This window comes from Podarcis vaucheri, assembly GCF_965113315.1.
Source record: "Podarcis vaucheri genome assembly, chromosome: 6".
NCBI lineage: Eukaryota > Metazoa > Chordata > Lepidosauria > Squamata > Lacertidae > Podarcis > Podarcis vaucheri.
In genome coordinates, this window is record NC_138764.1 from 78,803,804 (window position 1) to 78,828,153 (window position 24,350).

General features: G+C 40.7%; 2 protein-coding genes across 13 annotated transcripts in view; one reads left to right on the plus strand and one right to left on the minus strand.

Annotated features, from left to right (window-relative positions):
* TP53INP2 (tumor protein p53 inducible nuclear protein 2) overlaps window positions 1-6,054 on the plus strand; it is a 52,918-nt gene extending 46,864 nt beyond the window's left edge. For 4 of the 6 annotated variants that reach the window (XM_082226502.1, XM_082226500.1, XM_082226501.1 and 1 more), the window contains exons 3-4: window positions 245-590; window positions 1,964-6,054. In XM_082226502.1, coding sequence (XP_082082628.1) covers window positions 245-590; window positions 1,964-2,213 — 596 coding nt within the window. In that variant the 3' untranslated portion in view covers window positions 2,214-6,054. The remainder of the gene's footprint in view (window positions 1-244; window positions 591-1,963) is intronic. The other 2 variants (XM_082226503.1, XM_082226504.1) reach the window with 2 other exon arrangements.
* Window positions 6,055-16,231: 10,177 nt separating this feature from the next.
* The window catches only part of NCOA6 (nuclear receptor coactivator 6), a 40,412-nt gene continuing 32,293 nt past the window's right edge, over window positions 16,232-24,350 (minus strand). For all 7 annotated transcript variants that reach the window (XM_082225754.1, XM_082225755.1, XM_082225753.1 and 4 more), the window contains 5 exons: window positions 21,120-24,086; window positions 20,082-20,135; window positions 18,880-18,919; window positions 17,891-18,039; window positions 16,232-16,863 (listed from right to left, as the gene is read on the minus strand). In XM_082225754.1, coding sequence (XP_082081880.1) covers window positions 16,817-16,863; window positions 17,891-18,039; window positions 18,880-18,919; window positions 20,082-20,135; window positions 21,120-24,086 — 3,257 coding nt within the window. In that variant the 3' untranslated portion in view covers window positions 16,232-16,816. The remainder of the gene's footprint in view (window positions 16,864-17,890; window positions 18,040-18,879; window positions 18,920-20,081; window positions 20,136-21,119; window positions 24,087-24,350) is intronic.

Sequence of the window (24,350 nt, forward strand, 5' to 3'; positions counted from 1 at the left end):
ACCCCTTCCTTCCCATCCATTGTATATTGAATGTGTGTGCCACCTCTCCCCTCTTAATCCTCTCCCCACCCCTGTACTGCCTTGCACAACCCTTGCATGGCTTTGAACAACGGTAACTACCTTTTTTTTTTTTTTTTTTGCTTTGGTTTTGAATTTTTTTAATTATTATTTTTGCTGTCGTTGCTCTTGTTCTGGCTGTCCTCCCGTTTTTGTGTGGGTGGTGACTCTTGTTGTCTCTCATTAGATAGTTACGCTTCAGCCTCCAGTAAGGAGCGGCGGGTAGGTGAGAAGGATTCTGTTTGTGCTTCTCGTTGCCGCCGTGGGTCCCCTCCACCTACCACGTCTTCGCCCCACTCCCTCAGTGACTGTGTCAGCAGGTCCATGCCCTCTCAGCCTGACCCCTGCTTGATGGACGAGAGTTGGTTTGTTACCCCTCCCCCCTGTTTTACTGCAGAAGGTCCTGACCCCGTCAGCATGGAGAGCAACCCCATGGAGGACCTTTTGATTGAACATCCCAGTATGTCCGTCTATGTCACCACCAGCAGCATCATTGTGGAAAGGGAGAATCCTGAGGAGCACGTCCCTGAAGGGTAAGCTCAGATCTTTCAGGGAAATGAGCCAAGACATTGGCTACTAAGAACAACCTCACCCACTATCAGATTTCATTACCATAATAATAATAATAGAATTAATTTAGGCAAATGAGTCTTGACCTATGATCTGGGATCATTCTAAAATTAATTCATTAACTGATGAAGAGCAAATGCAAATAGTTTCCAAAGTGACAATTGCCACAATCTTTAGAAATATAGATGTCTATGAAATTAAGTATTGTGCGGGTGGCGCTGTGGTCTAAACCATTGAGCCTCTTGGGCTTGCTGATCAGAAGGTTGGTGGTTCGAATCCGCCAAATGGGGTGAGCTCCTGTTGCTCTGTCGGAGCTTCTGCCAGCCTAGCAGTTCAAAAGCATACCAGTGCAAGTAGATAAATAGGTACTACTGCGGCGGGAAGGTAAACGGCGTTTCTGTGCGCACTGGCTTCTGTCACAGTGTCCCGTTGTGCTAGAAGCAGTTTAGTCATGCTGGCCACATGACCCGGAAAGCTGTCTGTGGACAAACACCGGCTCCCTCTGCCTGAAAGCAAGATGAGTGCCGCACCCCATAGTCACCTTTGACTGGATTTAACCATCCAGGGGTTCTTTACCTTTACCTTTTTTTACCTGTGTGGGGAAAAAATAGTGTTCCCCCTGCTCATAATGCTATGTGAGAGAGGGGGTTATTTTTTGTTTTGTTTTGTTTTATTATGTATTTTGTGTTCTTATTCTGCATTTTTCTACTGCAAACTGCCCTGGTATGAAGGGTGGTATACAAATTTAATAAATAAGAATAACTCAGGAACATCCACTGAAGCAGAATGTTGATCAGTTCTGTACTTGTGCCTTTTCTGCTTCCTCCATCATTGAACATGATAACTTCATTTTAAAAGAATTGGGTGTGTTATTCTTGCATCTGACTGTTTTGATGTTGTAAATGCAAACGCATTCAAATATAGCTGATTTCCTACGCACACTTTTTTATTATTTAAGCGACTAGGGTGTAGAAATAGTCCTGAGACCTGGAGGATGGCAGTGAAGCTCATATGTTCCCACCATGTATATACAGTGTAATGTGTAACATGTTCAAATGCACAGACAGTTCATTCCATCCCTATCCCTGCAGAGAGGAGGGAGATCGCATGAGTTGTCTCTGCATACAACTGGTTCCATGTTTTGTGGCAGGCGCATTGGGAGGGCACAACTATTTCTGCTTCCCTGCTACACTTATGAGTGGACTGCTTTCGGTAGCTTTGATGAAGAAGGCCTTTTGCAACTTTAGGGGAAGTCTCTTTTATGTCCTCTCAAGTACGCCTAATCCTGTCAAGAGCCTTGAACCACCCTGAGTCTTGTGTACCTTTGTTTCTGCAGTGAGGTACCTGAACGCCGTTTGCAGCGTCATGCCCCTCACCACTCCACCTCTCTTGCCACCAAGGCTGCCATCTTGGAGAAGGTCAACCAAGTGCGTCGGATTCAGAGGGCAAAGCAGCTGTCGGAGAAGCACAAGTTCAGTCAGAAAGTCATGCAGCGGCAGAACCGCACCAGAGAGTGCCGCCCGCGGCGGGCCAAACACCAAGGCAGCTTTGTCTACCAGCCATGCCAGCGCCAATACAACTACTAAGCTACTTCAGGAAGTCTACACTGTGGGGCATTATCCTTTTAACTTTCAGCTTCACCAGTTCCTCACAATGCTTTCTTCAGCCAAGAGGGTCATCTTCGTCCATTTTCTGAAATAAACCCACTCCCCTCACCCCTTTGAGAAAACCTCCTACATTCTCCTGAACTGGCAACGTTCAATAGTTGTTCTTTTGTGGGCTTTTCATGGGCTTTATATCTCCACCCCCTTTTCATCAAGAAATACATTTTCTGATCTACAGCTTCCTTTTCTTTTTGGGTTTAATCTTCCCCATTCCCATCCCTCCATCCACGAGCGTGGATTTTGATTTGGATCTGAAGGTGAGAGAAACCCAACATGACCCAGTAAAATGTCCCAGTAATAAGGCTGCAGGTCTATTTTGAAACTCCAATGTGGGTTGTTGTTGTTGTTTTTAAAGAAGTGTTGGAGAAATATGCATGCCTCTTAGTTACCAAGAAAGGCCATTTATCTCTGGTTATATTCTTGGTCACCAAGCGGCATGAAATCACACACTGGTTATTGTAGAAATTACCAGTGGTAGACTAATTGGTGCTTCCAGTGAATATATCACATTTCAATTTCTTTCCAGTGAGTTACGTACATAGTAGGGCCAAATGGCCTTGTCATTTCCTTTGGTCCCTTGTTGCACTAGGGAGCCTATGACATCAGTGCCTTTCTTTATGACATCACACTCTCTACAGTGTGGTGTCACAAATTGAGATACCAGGTTCATGTGCAAACTGGAACACAAAAATAATAAATAAACCAAACAAGTCCCAATGGAACTACTTAAAACTATGACTTATGACAGATGTCTTTCCTTTAAAAATACACTAATTGCATATTTGTTCCTTTTACTGGGCTGATGTGGTGGCTAGTCATGAGGCATTCTGGCATATCCTTAATTTTACTGGGGCTGAAAGACCCATGAAAATCTATGGGAGTTTTGCCATTGACTTCAATTAGAAGATGGATTGTGTCTGAATCTTCAGTTCAGTAGTGTCATGTGATGTGAAATGGACCCTTTGAAAGTTCATTTTGAGCAGCTGTAACTGCCAGCAGTGGTTTATGGGTGCTGCAGAGGTTCACAGTTATTGAAAGGTCAAGCTTGTATTAACATTGCTCTTAATCACACATGGCCTTTTTGAAATCCCTCTGATTATTTGCATAAAAGCTATCCTAGTTTTTCTTGCCATATCATTCATGGCTCCATAACTTCATGAGCAAGTGTTTAAACCCATGTGTACAGAGCACAGTTGGATGTGGTACTTTTTAGAAGGACATCAGTTTATGTGTGTAAGTGTAAAATAAAATAACTTCTAAAAAGGAAAAAAAACCACAAATTTTAAAATCCTAAATTTGCATCTTTACCCCATGCATTTTATCCTGAGGCTGATCATGGCAAACTTCCTCCAATGAAAATATTTCCTTGTCCTAAGGAAAGAAATTATTAAAAGTAATCTGAATAAAATAAAAACAGACGTTTGGCAGAGACTCTTGTTCTGAGGACTTTTATCAGGTTGAGTTCTAAGGGCACCAACCAGATAAGTCTGTGACAATTGGTTTCAATGGGAAACAGATATGTAAATAGTCACATTTCTTCCATTGATTTCAGTGGGATGGCAGGATCATGCCTTAATATTATGTTTAGTGGGAAAACATCATTTTTTGATCCTTGCCAACAGTAGAGCACTTCATATTCATTCATGTTATCTTATTCTGGTGTTGATGCTAATGCCAAGGACCTCAGCAAAGAAAGGGGCTTACACATAATTTTAGAGGTAATAAAGTATGTTGGAGGAAGTAATGAAGGATGTTAGATAAGAGATTGAATGAGGCTGGAGGGATGAAGTAAGTGGGTCAAAGACAGAAGGTAAAATAAAGTGTCCTATGCACACTTTCTCGAGAGTAAGCACCACTGAATTCAGTGGATAAATAGGTTCAGGCTGCGTGTCAGTGAAGAAGGGATCTGAAGTTGTTGACCAGGTGTAAGCCAAAGACATGGAGGTCTGGACCCTGGAGAGTAGAATGAATACCCTCTAGAGAACAGCATGAGTACCCACACTTTGAAGAAAGTCTTTTAGAATCTAGAGCACCCAGTAAACATAGTCATTAGATTATGAGAACAAATAGCTTTGATTCTGTAGCCAGATGCATGGAGGAGGTCTCCTCTGATCAATACCATTTCAGGAATAACTGGGTTTCACTCTAATTATTTTAGACAAGCATTGTCCTGTTAAAAACAATCCCATATGAAATACCTGCAACAAAACTGTAATTTTTTTTAACATTTATACTGTATTCTTATTCCTTTCCCCACCCACCCCTTCTATCAAGTTAATCACAGTGTTCACATCCTGATTATGGTCACAATGACCATTGATTCTTGAAACACTTGCTCAGTCAGGTTGAGATCTGCAATTTTCTGTCATATTTAATCTGTACTGAGCTTAGGAATTTCCTATATAAAACCTCATAATGATCATTTGGTACTGTCTATATATACATTTTAAAAAATAAGCTTGATACATGTTTAGAAGAAGAAAGGAAATTATGTACTGAAACTCAGCTGAAAGGGAAAAAAGGTAGCATTTCAGTGCTGTGGTTTTATAGGGTTGCCATACTTCAAAAAGTGAAAAGTTGTTGAGCAACCCTAGGTTTTAGAACCACCCACCCCTTATACTGTATAATATCACATTCTGCATGTGTTTCAAAAATGGCTTACCACGTGAAATTTGGAGAAGGGGGCTGCTATTGAAGAAATACAAGCCTAAAGCCTCTTGGCTAAGGGAATTAGCTGTGTGGTCCTGGGGGTCCTGGGCTGTGTTTCTAAAGTCAATAGCTTTATATTCACATGACACAACTGAACGGAAGATTTCCATCTGAGCTCAAATCAGACTAAAATTGTCTTCCACCTACCCGATACTGGCACTATACCTTGGCAGAACAGCATAGTAGAAATCCAGCTTTGTTAGCCATGTCAATGTTGGGAAAGTTGTCCCTATTGAATGTCTGCCTGTTCCACTGCTGTCAGATGAGCAAAAAAGAAAAAAGTCACCCTAAATGTTTTTCCAAAATTTAAACTACTCATCCAAACAGATGTTGGAAACTTACATTTACTATACATTTGACCTGCTGGCGAAGAAGGTAAATAAAGACCAGATCTCACCCTAAAATGTTGACTTCTTCCTGTTCTTCTGCCATTCCCACCTGCATTTGCCTATTTGCTGTCTTCATGACTCTTGAAGAGCTGGTGTTCATCACCTTGTCCTTATGAAATTGATGGCAAAACCCCCGTATAGGATCAGCCTATGTGCCTTTTAACTGCTGCTGAAGAGGCATCAGTTTCAGCCAGTTATTGGTACAGAGGACTTGGCAAGCACCTTAACAAGGGCAGAACCTCAAAACTTGGTTGCTGGCATCCCTTGTCACCAGCTGCATGTTACCTCCAGGAGTAGCAGTTGAGAAAGACATGCCAAAATCCTGGTTCTTCATTTCTGAAGATAACACTAGACAGTTGCCCAAATTTCGTTTTATGTGTGAGTGCTAACACTTCCGCAGAAAGCCGTGGGGCCGACCTATCGGATAGAGAATGCCAAAGCTAATTGATTTAATTTTAGTTCTGGGGCAAATGCACTTGACCTGGAACTGAAAGCAGAGCAATTCAATTTATGTCTGATTCTTCCACTTCTCCTTTAACTTACCGGGAAGGCGATAGAGCTGGCAGGCCTGAGAGTGAGTCCTATGTACCTGTATGGTGGTGGCCACAGATTATGTCGGTTTCATTTGTGTCTGATTAAAATAGGGAGATTAACACTTTCTCTAATCTTGTGTTTACATCTTTTTGCCTCTGTCATGTCACATTAAATGCCTTTTACCACTATAGCAGCTCTTGAACAAATCAAGGTGGTTTATTTGAAGAGCTGAAACACATTGGGGGGGTGGGGGGCAGGGAGTGCAAATGCAATGAGTTTTGCATGTGGGAATTATCACACAAATGCCCAGATCCGCTTTGAATCTGACAATTCAAAGATATTGAAAGCTGCATCTTGAATGTGATAATTTAATCTGGAACATTAGGAGTTAATTTTGGAGTGGATTTCATTATGTTGATGAGTCTATATAGCTTAATATTCAAATTTTGGAAATAAGACTTTTGACATCCCCCTCCCCACCCTAAAAAAATCACAAATATTGAATATCTCTGCTTTTTAAATGTCATTTATGAGAAAGAGAGTGGTGTTAGCAATTTCTGTTTTGATTCACTGGGTACTCTTTATTTTCGTTGCTGCAGAAATCAATTTTGGGAGGGGGCATCTCACCAGAATAGGGCCTCTGTCCTTTTAAGTCTGCAGCTCTACAGCCCTGTAACACACAATGATGTCTGGTTGTGATGGGGAAACTACACCTCAAAGCTCTGAAAGGGCTGGAAGACCCGATCCATTTAAAATGTGGACATCACCTCTTACTACCACTTAGTCTTACAAGCTGTAGGTGAAATTTATTCCCACCATCTATGCTTCATTGTCAGTGAATCATGATTTACATGGTAATTGAACTTTTGCAAAGAAAGAGAGACTTTTGAAAACACCTGTATTCCAAACAGTGGCTTCAAAGAGTAGATGAGTTTGGAGCCTCTCCTTCCTTCTTTCCCCATGTCCTTAAGAATTCAAACTGTTTCATGTCTCCAAAGGAACGTTAGAAAGTCCATTTTTCTAAGTAAAAACTGGATTAGGTCACTTACTTACCTTTTCCTCCAATGCCGCTTTCTGTCCCCATCTCTGCAACATGTCCAAGAGGTTCTGACACCTTAACACAGAGATGGGGAACCAGTGTTGTTGGTCTGCAGCTCTCATAATCCCTGAACACTGGCTATGTTGGCTAGAGTTGATGGAAGTTTGAGTCTTACAACATCTGGAGGGCCACAGTTTTCCCATCCCTGCCTAAAACCAACACACTTAGAAAAAATTATATTGGCTTCAGTGGGATATTCTTGCAGGTGTGCTCGGGGAAGGGGGGTAGTCCCAGTGTTAGATTTCTTCTAGAGATGTTGCCCTCCTACGGGGGTCAAAAATTATGGCAGTGTTTCACTCTGAGCAATGGGGCCTGGCTTCCTACTTCGCGCCCCATTAAAATTAGCATCGTATCTTTGACTACAACCTTAAACATGCTACAGTAAGTTGCGTGATACCGTCCTCTGGTGATACTGTATAACTGAGTGACTTTATTATGTGAGCACTTGCACCTTTCGATTGTTTCTGCTGGTTTGGTGCCTTAGCAGTGCACACAAAGAAATGCAGACAGCGGTTAACAGGAAAAAGAAGTATTGTACTGGCACAATTTTGCAGGTCTTCCTACCATTTTTCAATTATACTTGAGCACTTGGCCTTCGAAAAGGCTCCCAGGGTAGTGGCATTCCTTTCACAATGAGTGTAAAATGATGATGATGATGATGATGATGATAAATACTTTAACAGCTCACAAGTTGTTGCCCTTTAATGATACCCGAAATCAGCTGCTTGAAGCAGCCGCCTCACTCTGCCTAGTGGCAGTGTCAGCCCTAAGAACAAGTACTTATCCCATAATATTATTGCTTCCACTCTGAAGACTATTGCAAGCTCAGCCTGAGCTCAAAATATGCCCTGTGTAGTTTATATTGACCAGATTCGTGACACCATCTATGCCCCAGGCTTAGTTTTTTAAAATGCTAGAACAGGTTTTTAATGTTTTTAATATGCTGACAAGTGGAGCACTAGAGTTTCATCATGTTCCTGTGATGCTAAAGGCAAACGGGGCTATTGAATCATGTCCTGCCAGTGAGCTTCCCTGAGGGATTTTCCTGGCTAACACCAGAGACAGATTGGTGGATAAGAAGGACTCTTGGTTAGATCCAGCAAGACAGTTCTTACGATGCAAGAGAAGGGGGGGAGCTAAGGGGGTAATCTCTCAAAGGTGCAGAAATGTAACCAATTTCTTAAGCTCGCAGAACAGTACAAATTTTGGGAAGGAGAAAAGGTTCAGTGGTTGAGTGTGCGATAGCTGAATTCAGAAAACAGAAATTCAAGCTATTTTCTCTCTCTCAGATCACCTGGATCTAGTTCCCATCTGTGAAACGGGAGCCTCATAGCCATGTTCTGAGAATAAAACAGGATCTCGAGTTCTTATGGTAAACACAAAAACCTCCTTACTGCAGAGCAAATTCCAAAGTCTAATGATAAAATGTTAACCTGCTCTTTGTCTACATCTTATAAACACTGTAATTTAAAACACCTGTATAATGTCTGCATTGTTTTTGCTGTCACTAGCAGTTCAGGAAAGCCATCTTAACATTCTCATCCTGGCAATTCAGTGATCAGTCCCAAGAACGGTGTTAAAAAATACCAACTACATAGTGCTCTCCTGTGTTAAGCCGAAGGAAAGGTGCTTAAAATAATAACTTCTGTGTGTGTTTGTGTATGTGGGTGTGCATTCACATTTGTAAATATGTTACAACAATGAGAGGATGCAAGCATTTTTTAAAAACTTCAACCATTTAAAAGTTGTGACTAGCTGTAATGCTCCTGAATGAATGGCTGGGAGAGTGTTGCAATGGCATTGTTTATGGGATAGGCCAGGGGCAGCCAATGTAGTGCTCTCCAGATGTTGCAGGACTGCAGCTCCCATGATTCCTGTCCATTGGCCATAGTGACTCCAGTTCATGGGAGTTGTGGGCCAAAACATCTGGAAAGCACTGTGTTGGCTTGGCTACCCCTGGGATCAGTTGAGTTCTAACTTCTTTTTTATTTGTATAGGGAAAATTTACAGCATGGACTCAGGGACAAAACAAACAATGTTGTTACCTTAAAAACACATGTTTTAGAACTGTTTGATTTGGATGGGTATTTTGTCGTTGTATGTATGAGTCTGTTGATACAAATTTGCATGTCCTAAAGAAATTTACGAACTTGATAGAACTGCTGTTTTGTTTTTCTTAAAAAAGAAAGAAAGATATACCTTAGCATAATTTGTGAAACATACTCTGCAACTAACTGCTGCCTTTTGGTCAAGGAAAAAGGACTTGATTGCCACTAGCTTGGCTATATAACAGAATTAAAGCCAGTCTTTGGGATGTGACCGTTTTTAACAGTGGCACGGCCATATTGCGGTACTCCCGCACGGCACCGTGTGGATGACAAGTTGGAAAAGTGAGAGTGGCCATTTGTAACTCACTTCCTCTTTTAGACCTGTTCTCTTGTAAATACTGTTACATACGTACAATTATATAATATAAATATATTTAAGCAATATTTTTTGTCAAAGTCCCCAAGTGTTTTGAGGGGCACCGAGGAGGCAAAGTGAGCCAAGGCCTGTGCTCTGGAGAAAACCATAGCCAAGCCTATCACTGAGCTACAAACCATGGGGGAGCTCTTGCCCACCACTGGAAGTCAATGGGAATGAGGTAGAATTTCACTGGCAGAGAATACTCTGGGATATTTACAATAAATGGCATAGGGAAGGGACACCTCAACATTCATTTGATTTGTTTAGTAATAATGTAATTAGTCAGTTGCACTTAAAAGCAAAAAGAAAAGCAAGGAAGGCTAAAGCGCTCGATTGCAATCATACATCATAATAGAGATTTATTTTCCCAGTCACATTTAAATGAGTTTTGTTTTTGTGTACTGCTAGCAGCTGTAGACCCTTCCTGACTAGGCAGTAAAGAAGAAACTAAAGTCAGATGCCTAAACACACTAACTAGAAAATAAGTCTCATTTAACTGAGAGAAACTTGTTTCTGTTTGGAATGGATGGTCAAGGCCATCTCAAACATTAAAGGGGGGGAAATAGGTCTCCACAGTGTTTCATTGATGTCTTTGCTGTGCGATTTCAGAGACATGAGTAAGCCCCAATTTAAATAATAGGAAGAAAAGTTTAGTTTGGTAGGCCAAACTACATATAATGGAAACCTCAGTTCTATTGATGTTCTACATATAATGGAAACATTGGTTCTATTGACACAGTAAGCGGCCATGTTTACTGTGAGGATACACAGTAGGATAACTAAATTTAAACATGTGGTTTTGTTATATCCATACATCTTTATTTCAAAATATACAATTGGTGATGCCTTTTAATAATCCAACGGAGTTCAAAGTTCCTACCTCAGAAAACCTTTTCTGTATTGATTTGTTTGATGCAGAACCCGTGAGTGTTGCAGAAGATTCTGGAACACATTCTAGGGCCCAGAATGGATGCCAGAGAAGCCTGTTGGGCCAGTCAACCTATGCAAACTAAGAGTAAATTCTAGACTATATCCAATAATCCCCACCTGTAGTTATACATTGAAGAGAAAGTTTGGTAACCTTGTCACAGAGCCCATAAGAAGCCTTCTGAAAAGAGCAATCTTTATTTGACCATAATGTCACATAAACCATGACAACTGCTCTGTATGGTCATTTGTTTCATCCCCTCCCCCTAGAAACAAAATCATGTTAATTTGCAGCCAGATGCACTAAATGGAAAAATGTAGTGTCCCCTTTCACTCTTATTTTCTGGCAGTTCCTAAATTCTTACAGAAGGGTGAATCGTACTGTGGGCAACCAGCCAATATCCAATTGCTGATTTCAGCACTGATTTGTAGGACACAAAAAAGCTAGAGCAGGTGGCTAGGGATACCATTCTTTTGATTACTTAAAGCGTAATACCCATTCATTTCAGGACAGATCCAAGAGAAGTGGATTGTGCTCATTTCAGCTCATGCATAGCTCAAGAGCAAATTGATAGACTACAAAGTAAAGCCAGAGCAATAAAACACACACACAGCCCTTTCCCATTTGTTGGAATAACTGGCTGGTTTTTGCTAGTGACATGATGCATGCTTCCATCTTGTTTTTCAGTCCTCTTCTTTCCTTTGTTTTTAAGAGAAGGTGATTTATTTTATTTTATTTTAGTTCTCACTTTACATTATCCAGGCCTCCATTTTGAACTGAAGTTATCCTCAAAATTGGTCATGGTCATGATATATATATATATATATATAATCCACATAATTTTCCATATCACCCCTTTTACTATTTAATGTGACATCTCACTGAAACTAAGAAATGAATCTTAATGTAAATAATAGACTAGAGATGGGAAACCTGGCGCATTGGACATTGTTGGACAACAACACCCATCATCCCTAGCCACTGGTCATGCTGATTGCAGGATGATGGGAATTAGAGTTCAAAAATATCTGGTTCCTTATCCTTGTAACAGTCTAAGGTGGATTGCACATGGCAAATCTCCAGCTACTAATTTTGCAGGGAAATCTTACACACCTGATTGAAACGGTTATGCTAGAGGAACGTGCCCAGAGTGTCCATAGTGTTGACATTACAGCACCTTTTGTGATATGCGATTATCATCATCACAATTGCTGTACCATGTGCAAACATGTAGCTGCATGTAACATGCTTTTGGATAAAGCATTCAGAGATTCAGAACCACCATTGCCATTAAAAACAACAGCCCTAACCCAGCTCCCTCGTTAGCTTTGTGTCCTGTATGGTGAGGACACCTATGGCCTCCGAGATGCTGTTGGGACTCCAACTCTCATTATATCTATTCAATGGCCATGTTCTCTGAGGCAGGTGGGAGTTGGGAACCCAACAGCTGCAGAGCCACGAGTTTCCTATCCTTGTTGTATGGACGTCCACATCAAAACACATTTTCATACTTCGTCTCTGATCTGGAACTAACAGTACGCACTTCTGACACTGCATATGTCTTTGACAGTGTTGGGGATGCACACTTCCATCTTGAAGTGCAAGGAAACAAACTTCCTTAGCAATATACTGCATTTCGGATGCCAGTTGGAATGGATGTTTCAGGTTCATTAATGTTAACGGGGTAGGGTGGATGCCTGACCTGGAGGCAAGGCCAAAGAAAGGTGGAGAAGGTACCCAGAGGACTCAAAAGGGTATTCTAGCCTAGGCCCTTTTCCTGAATTTACTAGGGAAATGGCACTACTTTCCACATTTGGATTGTGGCTCCAGGTCTCCCAACTGCATTTTAACTCCTTCCTCAGTTGTTCTTCCTTATGATGAAAATATAATTTATTCTCCTAACAACCACATTCCTAGTCTTTTCCTATTATAGCCTAATTTGAACTGTCAAGTAGCATTTGAGTGGTACGATATTTCCTTATAATCAGCCCTGCTTTCTACTCATGTTGCTTCACTTCTGCATTATACATCTTCACACTGTATTTATTATAGATTTGTGCACCTGTCTTTCATACGTCCCTCACCCACTTTCACATGATTTGGCTGCACTATTCTCTAAGGAACATATACATCAAAGAAAAGACACAAATTGATTCAGGCCACCATAGTTAATGTCCTACTACACAAAGATGGCTGCAGATTAAATGCTACAAATATATGTACGGTGGTTTTAAAATTGCAGGCTATTTTAAAGCATACTAAGGGCTTGATTTGATAAATACTGTATTTTACCAAGCTAAGGGCCTTTTGGCAAGTTGCAGTTTTGTTCCTTTGTTCTCAATATAAGTAATTTTCAGGATGAGAGTCACAAACATGAAATACAACACAACACAACACAACACAACACAACACAACAATACAATACAATACATGGCCAACCTTTCAACATGAGGTCATCTATACCTTTAGCAAGTACATAGGTGGGGGAATTTCAACAAGTGTAGGTTTTTAGACCCCTTCAGCACTGTGACATGACAATAAACTATACCTGCTGGAATTCCACTTCTACACGAACATGGAACATACATAAACCCAGATGCTGAAAGGTTAGGCTTCCTCCATTTGTACCCATGTTTTAATCATGCTTCCAGACAAAAGCACACTGTGAAACCAGGAATCTCTCTGCAGATTCCTGCATCAGTCACAGAAGAACATTGTGATTTTGGTCACAAAAATGAGTCATTTGAATGCTTAAAACAAAACAAAATGTAGAAAGCAGCCACCGCTGATTTCCGCAACCTGTCAATGGAGCTGGGGACATTTCTGCAGCATAGAACCATAGAGAATGTGGATCCAGCCACCTTTCCCATGGAAAATCTTTGCTACATTCTCAAATTCTCACATTCTTACACCAAGCCAGGCCGTTGGGTCCACCTTGCTCAGTATAGTTTACACTGACGGCTTTCCGGGATTTCAGGTGGGGGTTTCTCCCAGCCCTACCTGGAGCTGCTGAGGATTAACAGAGGGCCTTCTGTGTGCAAAGCAGAGGCTGTACCACTGAGCTACAGCCCTTTTCCTACCACCAGCATTTTGTCAAAACCGTATTAGGGTAGCTACCTTTTGTTTCTTTTCCGAAGGCTTTTCGAACCAAAAAGTGCTGTTTTGGTTTAAGTCTTAAAAACCCATTAAAAATGTATTAAAGCATTTATTTTATTTTAGACACATAAACACACTTATCCCCTTCTCTGCTGTTATAATGCCACTTCCAAAGGTGGGAGGGGGAACCTTTGCATTTCGAATGCACATGCTAGAGAGGCAAATTCATTTCTGGTCATTCTCTCTGTTCTGTTCTGCTGACGGGGAAGCGGGGGCATGGTTTTTAAGCAAGGGTCCTTATTGTATGCCTTACAATAGAGGGTTTAACTAGATGGAAGTCTGCCCACCAACCTTTTCCGCATCACTTATACCCTAGAACAAATACCTTGTTTAAACAAAATGTGTCCTTATGTGTTTGTTACCTGCTGAAGAAGTATATGGAAGGAGGAAGCCCATTGCTTGTAGAGTACTGTTTAGGCATTTGCAAGGAGTTGACAGAGCAAAGGACACAACTGCCTCAAAGTGTTCTGTGGTGTGCCTGTGTGTATGTAATAACGTTTTGATTGTTAGACTGTAATGGTGTCCTCTTTTGGGGGGGGTAGGGGTGGGACAAGAAATAAAAAATATATTTAAACCATAACCGGTGTGTTTACTGGATTTCTTAAAATACATGATGCATGATATAAGGCTTCTAATTAGTCAAATGCCCCACTTAAGAAAATTTATTTAATAAAGCCTCCATTCTATCAGTGCTTATAGCAAACTCCCAAGATATCTGAAACCCTGCATGAATGAGACATTATGTGGTTTTATAAACGGGATAAACTTGAGGAAACACTTCAATACAAGCCAGTTTAGTCCTAGTGGCTACAGCTGGAATAAACCAGCTGACATTTCTCTTGTTGGTTTGGCAATTGGGCCATTTGGCAATTGAGACCCAGGAAGAAAAAGCAGATACATACTGGTTAATTTGCGCAGGATTTCACATGCCAACCAAATAGAGATCAAAATGAAATGAACCTTTCTGAATGGGTGGGCTACGGATCTAAAAATAATGGAACCTGAGCTAAAGCTTTGTCTGCATATTTACATGGCCAAGTCCTTGCACACCATTCTACTTCCACATTGCCTCCATGCTCCTTCCATTTGCATATGGGCCTCTGTTGCTTTGCTATCTTTTCCCATGTGTTGTGAGCTACCTTGCCATGGAACAAAGAGTACTTTACCATGTGCCAAGCATGAAAATATTCATGAACATTCCTTGATAGTAGCAGATATACAGTGGTGCCTCGCAAGACGAAATTAATTCGTTCCGCGAGTTTTTTCGTCTTGCGATTTTTTCGTCTTGCGATTTTTTCGTCTTGCGAAGCACAGTGTCGGAAAAGTTTTGGAAAAGCTTCAAAAATCACCAAAGTCTTCAAAAACCTCAAAAAAGGCTACCACACCGCGTGCTATGAGTTGCTCCTTGAAGTCAAGTCGCAACTGTATTAACGGTTTTAAGAAAAAGGAAACAAACTTGCAAGATGTTTCCATCTTGCGAAGCAAGCCCATAGGGAAAATCGTCTTGCGAAGCAACTCAAAAAACCAAAAACCCTTTCGTCTTGCGAGTTTTCCGTCTTGCGAGGCATTCGTCTTGTGAGGTACCACTGTATGCTAAGATTTCACTTTTTCCTTTTTAAAGACACTTCTATTCACAGTTTTAAGAATGCTTTGGGTGGGGAAGAGAGACTTTTTAACTTGCAATGATCACTGCTCAGCAGATGCTCACAACAACCATACACTTGAGTAGTACACATATACATTTCAAAAATGCTAGTTCTACTTCAGGGAATTTATTTCAGTTTCCCCTAGGAATTGCTTGAAGCACTACAAAATCCAGCAAAATGGGGTTTGACCCAACTGGGACAAGAGACAAGCAAAATGAATGTGACCGTGATAATCTACAATTCTGTTTCCAACTCTTGCAGAAGATATTATTTGTATAGAGTAAAGGAGTAAAGCATAACACATCTACTGTGAGAGTTTAATTTTGTTACATGCATGAGGACAGGAGGATCAGTGAGAAGAGCAGAGGCACATAGTCCTGAAGTGTACTTTTAAGGCATGGTGAGCTAATGCGATGCCCTCTAGACTTTGTTGCACTATTTCTGACTACTGGCAATGCTGGCTGAGAATGATGGGTGTTGTAGTCCAACAACATGTGGAGAGTTCCACATTGGTTACTACTGCTTTAAATGTTCCCAGAAAGCAAGCATTCCTGAGAAGCAGCCTCCACTCTCAAAACACAGGATATAGCTCAGCTAGTGTTCCAACACTCAACAACCAACAGAAAATGGTCACGTATACAGTATTACTCTGAAGACCACTGGTCTTGCTAGCTAGGGATGATGGGAGCTGTAGTTGAAAAACAACTGGAGACCCAAGTTTGGGAAACATTGCTCTAGACCTATATCCTTGGTTCCACACATCACAAGCCTGGCTGGAAGTGAACCAAGTAAAGGAAGGAGTAACAAAGACAGTGAAGGACGAGAGATTTGAATAGATCTGCCCTATGATACCAAGGAGTTTGGCTGCTTCATATTTTTTTAAAACATGGCTTAACAAGTTATTGAGGTTCCAGAACTAGAAAACACTTCTCTTACTGATGTTGTCCCTGAACTCCCCAGTAACCCATACCCAATGTAAAAGGATGCTGGTGTTAAATAACATACAATACAAATATAGATCGATGACATTTATTTAGAGCACTAGGTAATCCACATTTCACAAACTCTCTCATTTTTTTCCACTGGTCCTTTTCTACAACAAATACATCAAGCCTACCATATAATAAAACTATTTACATTTCCAAGATTGGGCCATATATAACCCTTTTAACTGCTATTCACATACAGTACTTGACCAACAGCACAATACATCATTTTTATATCTAAAAAAAACATGACAACCCTGTACTCTAGTTTCTCCTATGAAAAGTGAAAACGTAGATAAAAATTTACAATTATCTCCTCAGATTCTTTACAACACGCTAAATCTAGTGTGCTATGTATAGACTTTATAAAACCAGAGAATTTAACAAATAACCTGATTCCCCCAACTCATCATTTAGTCTTCAGAAAAAAAGAAACTTTGCATTTACTGGGAACAGGATCATAGTAAAATTAATTACTGTACAGAATTTTAGAGTTTTTGTTTAGTTTTTGTTTTTTTGTTTGTTTTTATATATAGTGAGAAATCACAGCTCAGAACTGCTATCGGTAAAAAAATTCACACATTTACAAGCCTTGAATATCCACTCAGTACTTCATTTGGATTTTCTTCTTTTTGACTGCATAACACTTGCATTTGTTTCTGTTAGGGGGTGAAAGCAGTTTGGAAGATTATTAATTAAACAAATAAAAAATAAACTAGAGGGAGAAAGGGATCATGCTGTATTAACCATACTAATATTTTCTGTTTTAAGGTCTGTCCAGTCAGTCTACTAAGTTCTCAGAAAATGGTCTTACACTTGCCTCACAGGTGGACCGGCCCTGTCTGGAGCGCACCAGGCTGAGGAACACCTGATGCAACAGCACAGTTTGCTTTCATGTATACTGATGTCTACAGACAAGCATGAACAGTATAAGTAAATTCATTCATCTGCAAAACCAATTTTGCAGAGAGAGACAAGGTTTTGTCTTCTGCCTTTCATATTTTAGAGTGAAAATATCTTCTAATCCTTAAATATTCCATCTACAGTGGTACCTCACAAGACGAATGCCTCGCAAGACAAAAAACTCGCTAGACGAAAGGTTTTTCCGTTTTCGATTTGCCTCGCAAGACAAATTTCCCTATGGGCTTGCTTCGCAAGACGAAAACGTCTCGCGACTTTGTTTCCTTTGTCTAAAAACAAAGACATGTTTTGTTTATAAAGTTAATTTATTTTCCCTTCAATTTTTGAACTGCTCTTTACAGTATGTGTGACTTTAAAGAGCAGTTAATAAACTGTTGTTGTACCAAATTTGGCTTTGTTTGGACTTTTTTTGACCATAGGAACGCATTAATTGATTTTCAATGCATTCCTATGGGATTTCGTGATTCGCAAGACGAAAAATTCGCTAGACGACAAAACTTGCGGAACGAATTAATTTCGTCTTGCGGGGCACCACTGTATTTAAGATTTGCAAAGTGACTTTTCAAGCTATTTGCTGTGTTAATGGGCACTGCATATAATATTTTAGAAGACCTTCAGAATGGAAAAGAGAAAGGCAAAAAAACAATAAAACTGGATGCAATAAAATTGTTTCCTTTTCATTCCTAGTTCTATAATTTTGACACCTCATTAAATTAACTCTCAGCCAAAGGGAACATACTGGGTGAACACAACTGAGCATCTTACCTTTTGCAGTGCTGGATGCCGATGCTGGTCTGGAGGACCTCTTGCGCTGCCCATTCTCTACAGTCTCCTGCACTGCTGAAGATTCCTCTGTCCTTGAATTTCTTCTGCTCGGAGTTTTAGCCTTTTCACAGCTCTCCTTCGGCTCATTTCTGATAAAAGTGACACAAGAGCTGTGTGTTAACATACAATTCATGGTACAAGAAACACAGGAAGATAGCCTTGCAACATCAGCACTAAAGTTTCTTGCTTTGTATGCTTCGAGAAATATTAGTAGGTGACAATACAAGGAACCAAGAACAGAGCTACTTTTATAAATAAAAACATAGGTCCGGTCATTTGAACATATGGAACACAGTGCCAGGACTAGTGTCCAGAAACTACATTCCTCTTTAAAATGAAGGGATGTCAAGTATCATTATTTGGAAGCAAAATGCTCTTGCCACAGAAAAGCCAGGCAAGATGCATTTTGGTCTTTTGAGAAAGGAACCAAAGGGGGAACGTTCAGCCCTAGATGTTTTGGTCCAGTCTAGGGGAAGACTCTATAGTTCAGTACATTTGACTGAAAGGTATAATTATGAGTGTTAGGCTATTTAACAGAATGGGTTCTATCTAGCTAAATTTTACTCGTAGACCTACTGAAATTAATGAACCTAAAAAAGGAATGCTTATTAACTTGAATGGATCTGCTCTGCGTAGGACTAACGTTGGATACAATTAGCACACCCTGGGAAGATGCATTCTTGCTTTCATAGGAGCCCTAACCTATGTCACTAACTGAAATAAATGCAGGATGCTAAATTAGGTTCACATGCAAGTCTTTGCAGGAATCAGCCACCAGTTTGCACTTTTCCTCTGTGTTAGGCAGATTTCTATAAGGCCAAGGAGAGAGAAATTACATAACACTTTAAAGTTATGTAATACACATTTCTACATAAACCAAGAACAGAAATTACTTCTCTTTTACTATCATTCCATAGCGAATTACTTACGTAACCAGGCCAGAAATAATTGCAGAATTTGATTCCAGTTCTGAAACAGATAAATGGAGGGGTTACTCTACTGCTGAAGCATATAGAAAAGAAAAGAAAATGGGTATCATTAAGAAATCTAACTGCTACTCTGAGAATACGTGATAGGTATAATACTAGCAATATTTCATCATGACGAATCTAAGTAGACATTAGTAGCCTCATCATGTATCACATAAGTCTTGATCTAAGGAAATGGAGGTCACTTCAGACTTCAATGGGCCTGATATGCACAATTCACCAGATCATCTTTGCAACACTTCTGCCCCTACCAACTCCCATTCCCTGTCTAAGTAAGTGCTATAAACCAAGCAGAGATCAGATGAAGTGCAACCCTGTCAACTTTTAATCAAAGTGTAGTACAGTAAGCCTGCAACTTATGCAGGGGTTATGTTCCAGGGATCATACCTAAAGCCAAAATCATGTATAGTATAGTCAAAACCCATTGGGTTCAAGGAGAGGTGGGACTGCCAAAGCCATTTTTCCTGAAACCCCACTTCCTTCCTGATTTTTTTAATTTTTATTTTTGCCCCGCACTTAAAGCTGAATGTGCACTAGTTAAATGTGTGTTAAGCTGACTAGAATACGTTTACCTACTTTTAAAGAAAAGAAAGCATGCTTTCAACTTGTAATGATTTATCACTGTTACATTTAGCTTTGAATTTTGAGTATAACTGTGATGTCCATATTGCTAGATGCTGCCAGTTTTATTATGGAGCTTGATCACTTGAGATGAGATCAGATAGTGTTCCCCAGATCATCCTCTGAAGAACAGGATGCCTATCGCTCCTCACCCCAAACAGCAGACATAACCAGCTTAATTCAGGTTTTTCTTTACTTTGTGATAAACTGCTTCTAATCTCATCCCCATAACTCCTAAATTTATTGTTCATTTTAAAATAATTTGTGCATAAACAATCCAAAACTAATACAGCTGCAAACTATTGCAGTACACTTCCTTTGCTCTGACCAGTGTCAAAACTGTGTCCATGTGATACATTATTTTTGAACTCTTCAGTGTAATACTGTGACTACATACAGTATTTCTTCCAATATAAATTAAAACTCCATCTTGCAGATAACATAAAATACAGGGAAGAGTTTTATGCACATATATATTTCCCTATAAACATATATGCTATTTAGTCTAAGGGAAAACATACCTGTTCTTTGAACACTACTTTCTGGTGTTGCAATTGGAGTCTGGGATAAAGAGGCTGAAACAAGATAGATAAGAAGCTACCAATGCACTTTTCAGTCTTAAGAAATACAAACAAGGAATACAAATATCTGGAAAAACAGACTGCTCTGTATCACACTGCAAGATATGAATGTCCCCAAAGTGGAAAACCCTATGCTAAGCAGAAAACTAAAGGTATATCATTGATAGCCCAATAAGTCAGAGACAAAAGTGTCTGAAAACAATAAAACAACCCCCCCCCCAAGTATTTAAGGCCTTCTTAGTATCTTGTTTAAGCAATGGCGGGAAAACTATTGTATAAACATGGATGCTATGGAATGCTATGGAATCTATGCACTGATTTCACTTTGATCCATTATTATAGTGTTTGGTTTATTTACAAAATTTAGTATAAAAGCAGACATTTCCAATATCCCCAGTATATATGGAACATTTGGATTAGCTTTTTTCTTATGTTACTTTGTTCATCAGAGGTATGTATTTTCAAATACTCATCACATTATTTTACTTGTTACAGAGGACAAATAAACCTGAGACAAGTGAGAAACCAGAGGAGTCAGAGGCATTATATAAAGATCTTTCCACTATGCTGCAGAAGCAATAAATTTGGAAGGCTCTCAGATTACACTCTAGAACAGAATTCATCATTTGAATAGTGTTGTTCAATAAGTTATACAAATGCTATTGTACTGCTATCATTACTAACGCTCAATCTTTGATCAGAGGGATTTGCAATACTTTGACTAAAATGCTTTTTAAAGCAATGTTTAAATATTGTAGGTATTGTTACATTTAACTCGAGAAACAGAGCTTATTGTAAGAGATTCCTTCTTCCATTTGTTCCAATTCTACTGTTCTAGGCCTCAACACAACACACTCACATGTCCACACACAACTCCCTCCTCGTCACCATGACCCATCCTTAATTCATATTTGCAGAATTGGATTTTTGGCGACAGAGTGAATGGAATAACAGCCCAATATGTTTATGAGTACATACCCTTATTCTGTGGCGATTCATGATGGTCTTCTGTTTTCTCATCTTCTGGTCCAATCCCAACCTGCTCCGCAGGTAAACTGCAGGTGTTACCATTAGTGCTTGGAATTGTGGTTAGGATGTCAGAGATCACTGGAGTGGTTACAACTGAAAGAACGTTAGTGGAAGGAGTGCTACCTGGTAAGCTTAGAGATACAGAGGCAGAAACAGCGGCAGTAGTACTAGCACTTAAATGGCCAGTTCCGGAAGTGCTTTGTTTCAAAAGAGTGGGACCCGGAGAGGCCACCATATTGTCTTCTAGTTCTACTGGTAACTGCTCCATTTCCAGACTGTTGATGATTGAAATGTCTTGTCCTTGACCTTCCACTTCTCTTTCCACACCGTATTGATCATCCCCTTTGTCAACTGAGTCTGTGACTTTCTTGCATGCTTTTGTCAGCAAAAACTGACCAATTCTGTCCACCTTCCCTTTTCCCTTTGTAGATGAAACTGGACTTCGTCTGTTGACAGAAGATCCAGGGCTCTGATCACCAGATGGGGAGACCACAGCTCCAGGCTGTGAGGTTGCTTCAGCATTAGAGTCAGATGTTGACGTCTGAGAACTTAATTCCTCTGGGTTGAAATCTTTGACTTGCTGAATGGAAGGATGCGGAGAAGTGCTTGAAGGAGCCATTAATGAGGGAGAAGGAAGCTGAATAGGAGATGGCAATGAATTAATAACCACTGGCCGACTTGTTGGTATACTTGAGATAGGAGTATTAGAAGACGAGCAAGGAGGAGCAGGCCCTGATGAGAATTTTATATTCTGGGACAAATGCAAAGGGCCAACAACTGCAACAGACTGTGGTATTAAACTAGAATTAGAAGTCATTGGGGTTGCAGGAATTGTACTTGGCTGGGATCCTTTCATAACCTGAATTATTGAGGATGAATTTATAAAAACTGGCGTAATGAACTGAGGCCGAGCATTGGACTGAACTGTGGTTTGTCCTTCAGAAGCAATAACTTTATTGCCAACATTAGGCATGGTGACGACAGCAGGCATTAATGTAGACTGTAGATGAGAGGGCAATGATGCAGGCGTGTTAGATGATGATGTAATAGGGTTGGAAGTTACAAATACTGTTATCTGATTGGGTGGGAGTGATGTAGAAATAGAAGCAGAGCTAACAGGCCTCTGTATTACTGGAGAAATATTCTGGGAAACACTTGAATTTATGTCACCCAGATCTTGTTGCACTTGAGTTGAACAGGCTTCAGTATTTGCAGGTAAACCTAGGGAACAGACAGAGTCTTTACTAGAAGGAGGATCCTGTTGGGGAGGAGGAATGGCAGCAATCTTTTTGAATTCCTCTGCATAAGTCACTGGTGGAGGCACTTCAAGGCTAGGGAGACCAGGAGGTTTAATGGTAACATTAGGAGCCCCAGAATTGTCAAGAAGTTGACTTAAGGATGTTGGTGCCTCCCGCATAGCTGGAGAGACAAGATTCTTGTTTTCTTCCAGACTGGGAAGCTTGTTAGATTCTATGGGAGGGACCTCCCTCTTCTGTTGCTCTTCATGGACCAGTATTTTAATTTCTTGACTGGGAACGCCTTTCAGCTCAATGTTGCGCTGATCTTTGTTCACTGGGGCAACCTGCATATTCTGGCACACACTCTCTTGAGGGGCGCTAAAGCCATCTTTATTATCCTCAGGAATACCACTCATGACTGATACAGGGATTGCAGGATTCTGGGCAGCTATCATACCATTATTCTGAAAACTTCCAGGCGTAGGCATTTGCAAAGAGGCTGGACCGACCATCATACTTCTTTGTAAATCTATGTTTTGCATGAGCCCTGGATTCTGCTGAGATGTCAAACCTAACTTGGTTGCTTTTGAGTTCTGCCTCCCAGGGCTTGGTGTTGTTTTCCTACTGGATCCAGGGCTGGACCTTCTGCTGTTACTTGGACTGGCTCGCTTTGCTCCACAAGCATTGGTTTGCTTTCCTGAATTAATAGCCATGGAGTCCAACTTATGTGCTTGTGGTGAAACAAAACTCGATTGGCTATTCATTGCAAGATTTGAGGGTGCTTGCCCAATAGCCTTCAAAGTGGTTGGATTAAGACCCTGCTGATCAAATCCTCTATTAAGATGGGGCCTGGGAGGCAAAGGAATATTAATCTGAGGAGGAAAGAGGCCTGCAATAGAAGCATTGAGCCTCTCTGGAGATAAACTTATTTCTGATGGCTCTGTGCTTGGTGGACGGTTATTGGGAGTCTGTGGATAGTATGGTCTTGGACTTGCCCTGTTTGGAGTTTTGGGTCTTGATGTTTGTGATGTGGTAGGAACATTCTGAAAATGATGCGGGTGAGGGCCAGTAAGAGAATTAGACTGCTGCTGAGGGCTTGTACCTTGAGGAGCTGACATTGGAGAAGGTCCAGGTTTTGGCCCTGCCATCATTAACTGGTTCTGTGAAACTACTAAGTGGGGTGCTATATTATTTTGAGGCCCAGATGCTAAAGGGACTTCAGGCCCATTTCCTTCTGAAACAGAGGGCACTGATGAAACTTCTCCCAGTGGAGAGCTGGTTGGATTCTGTGCATTATCTGGGTAAACCATCTTTCGTGCACTGTTCACAAGAGGCTGGTTGTTTGGCATTGGGATCCTTTGCTTGTCAGGAGATGGAGGCACTGAACCAGGACCTTGAAGATTAACCATCACCGACATGTTGCCCCCCTGCTGCATTGACATTCTTTGTGAGTCTACATTCAGAGGGCCTCTAGGTTGATGGACACCTTGGGAAACAGGAAGCCTGACAGATTTAGGGTCTTGCTGCATCATGAGCATCATCATCATCTGTTGCTGCTGGGACTGTGTCTGTTGGGATGTGGGTGGCTGCTGCTGCTGCTGCTGCTGTTGTCCATGCTGCAAAAGCTGAGGAGGTATTTGCTGAAGAGCTCTTTGTTCCATTGGCTGGGCTGTGTAGCCTATAGAGATAAATAGAAACATTCTTGTATCAAAAATCTGCAAGATGTCACTAAAACTGGCCTCTTTTGTATTGTCTAGTTATGGCAAATATGGAATGCAAGTTGTGATACCGGATAACAATGTAATGTTTGTTTTGTGGGGAAAAACAATAAAATAAGTTTGAAGTGGGTGAAGGTATGCTACATGGACCCGATTAACTAACATGTGATGCAGTCTCTGTCAGTGTACGTACAAGTAGTAGGAATACCAAATTTAGGTTCAGT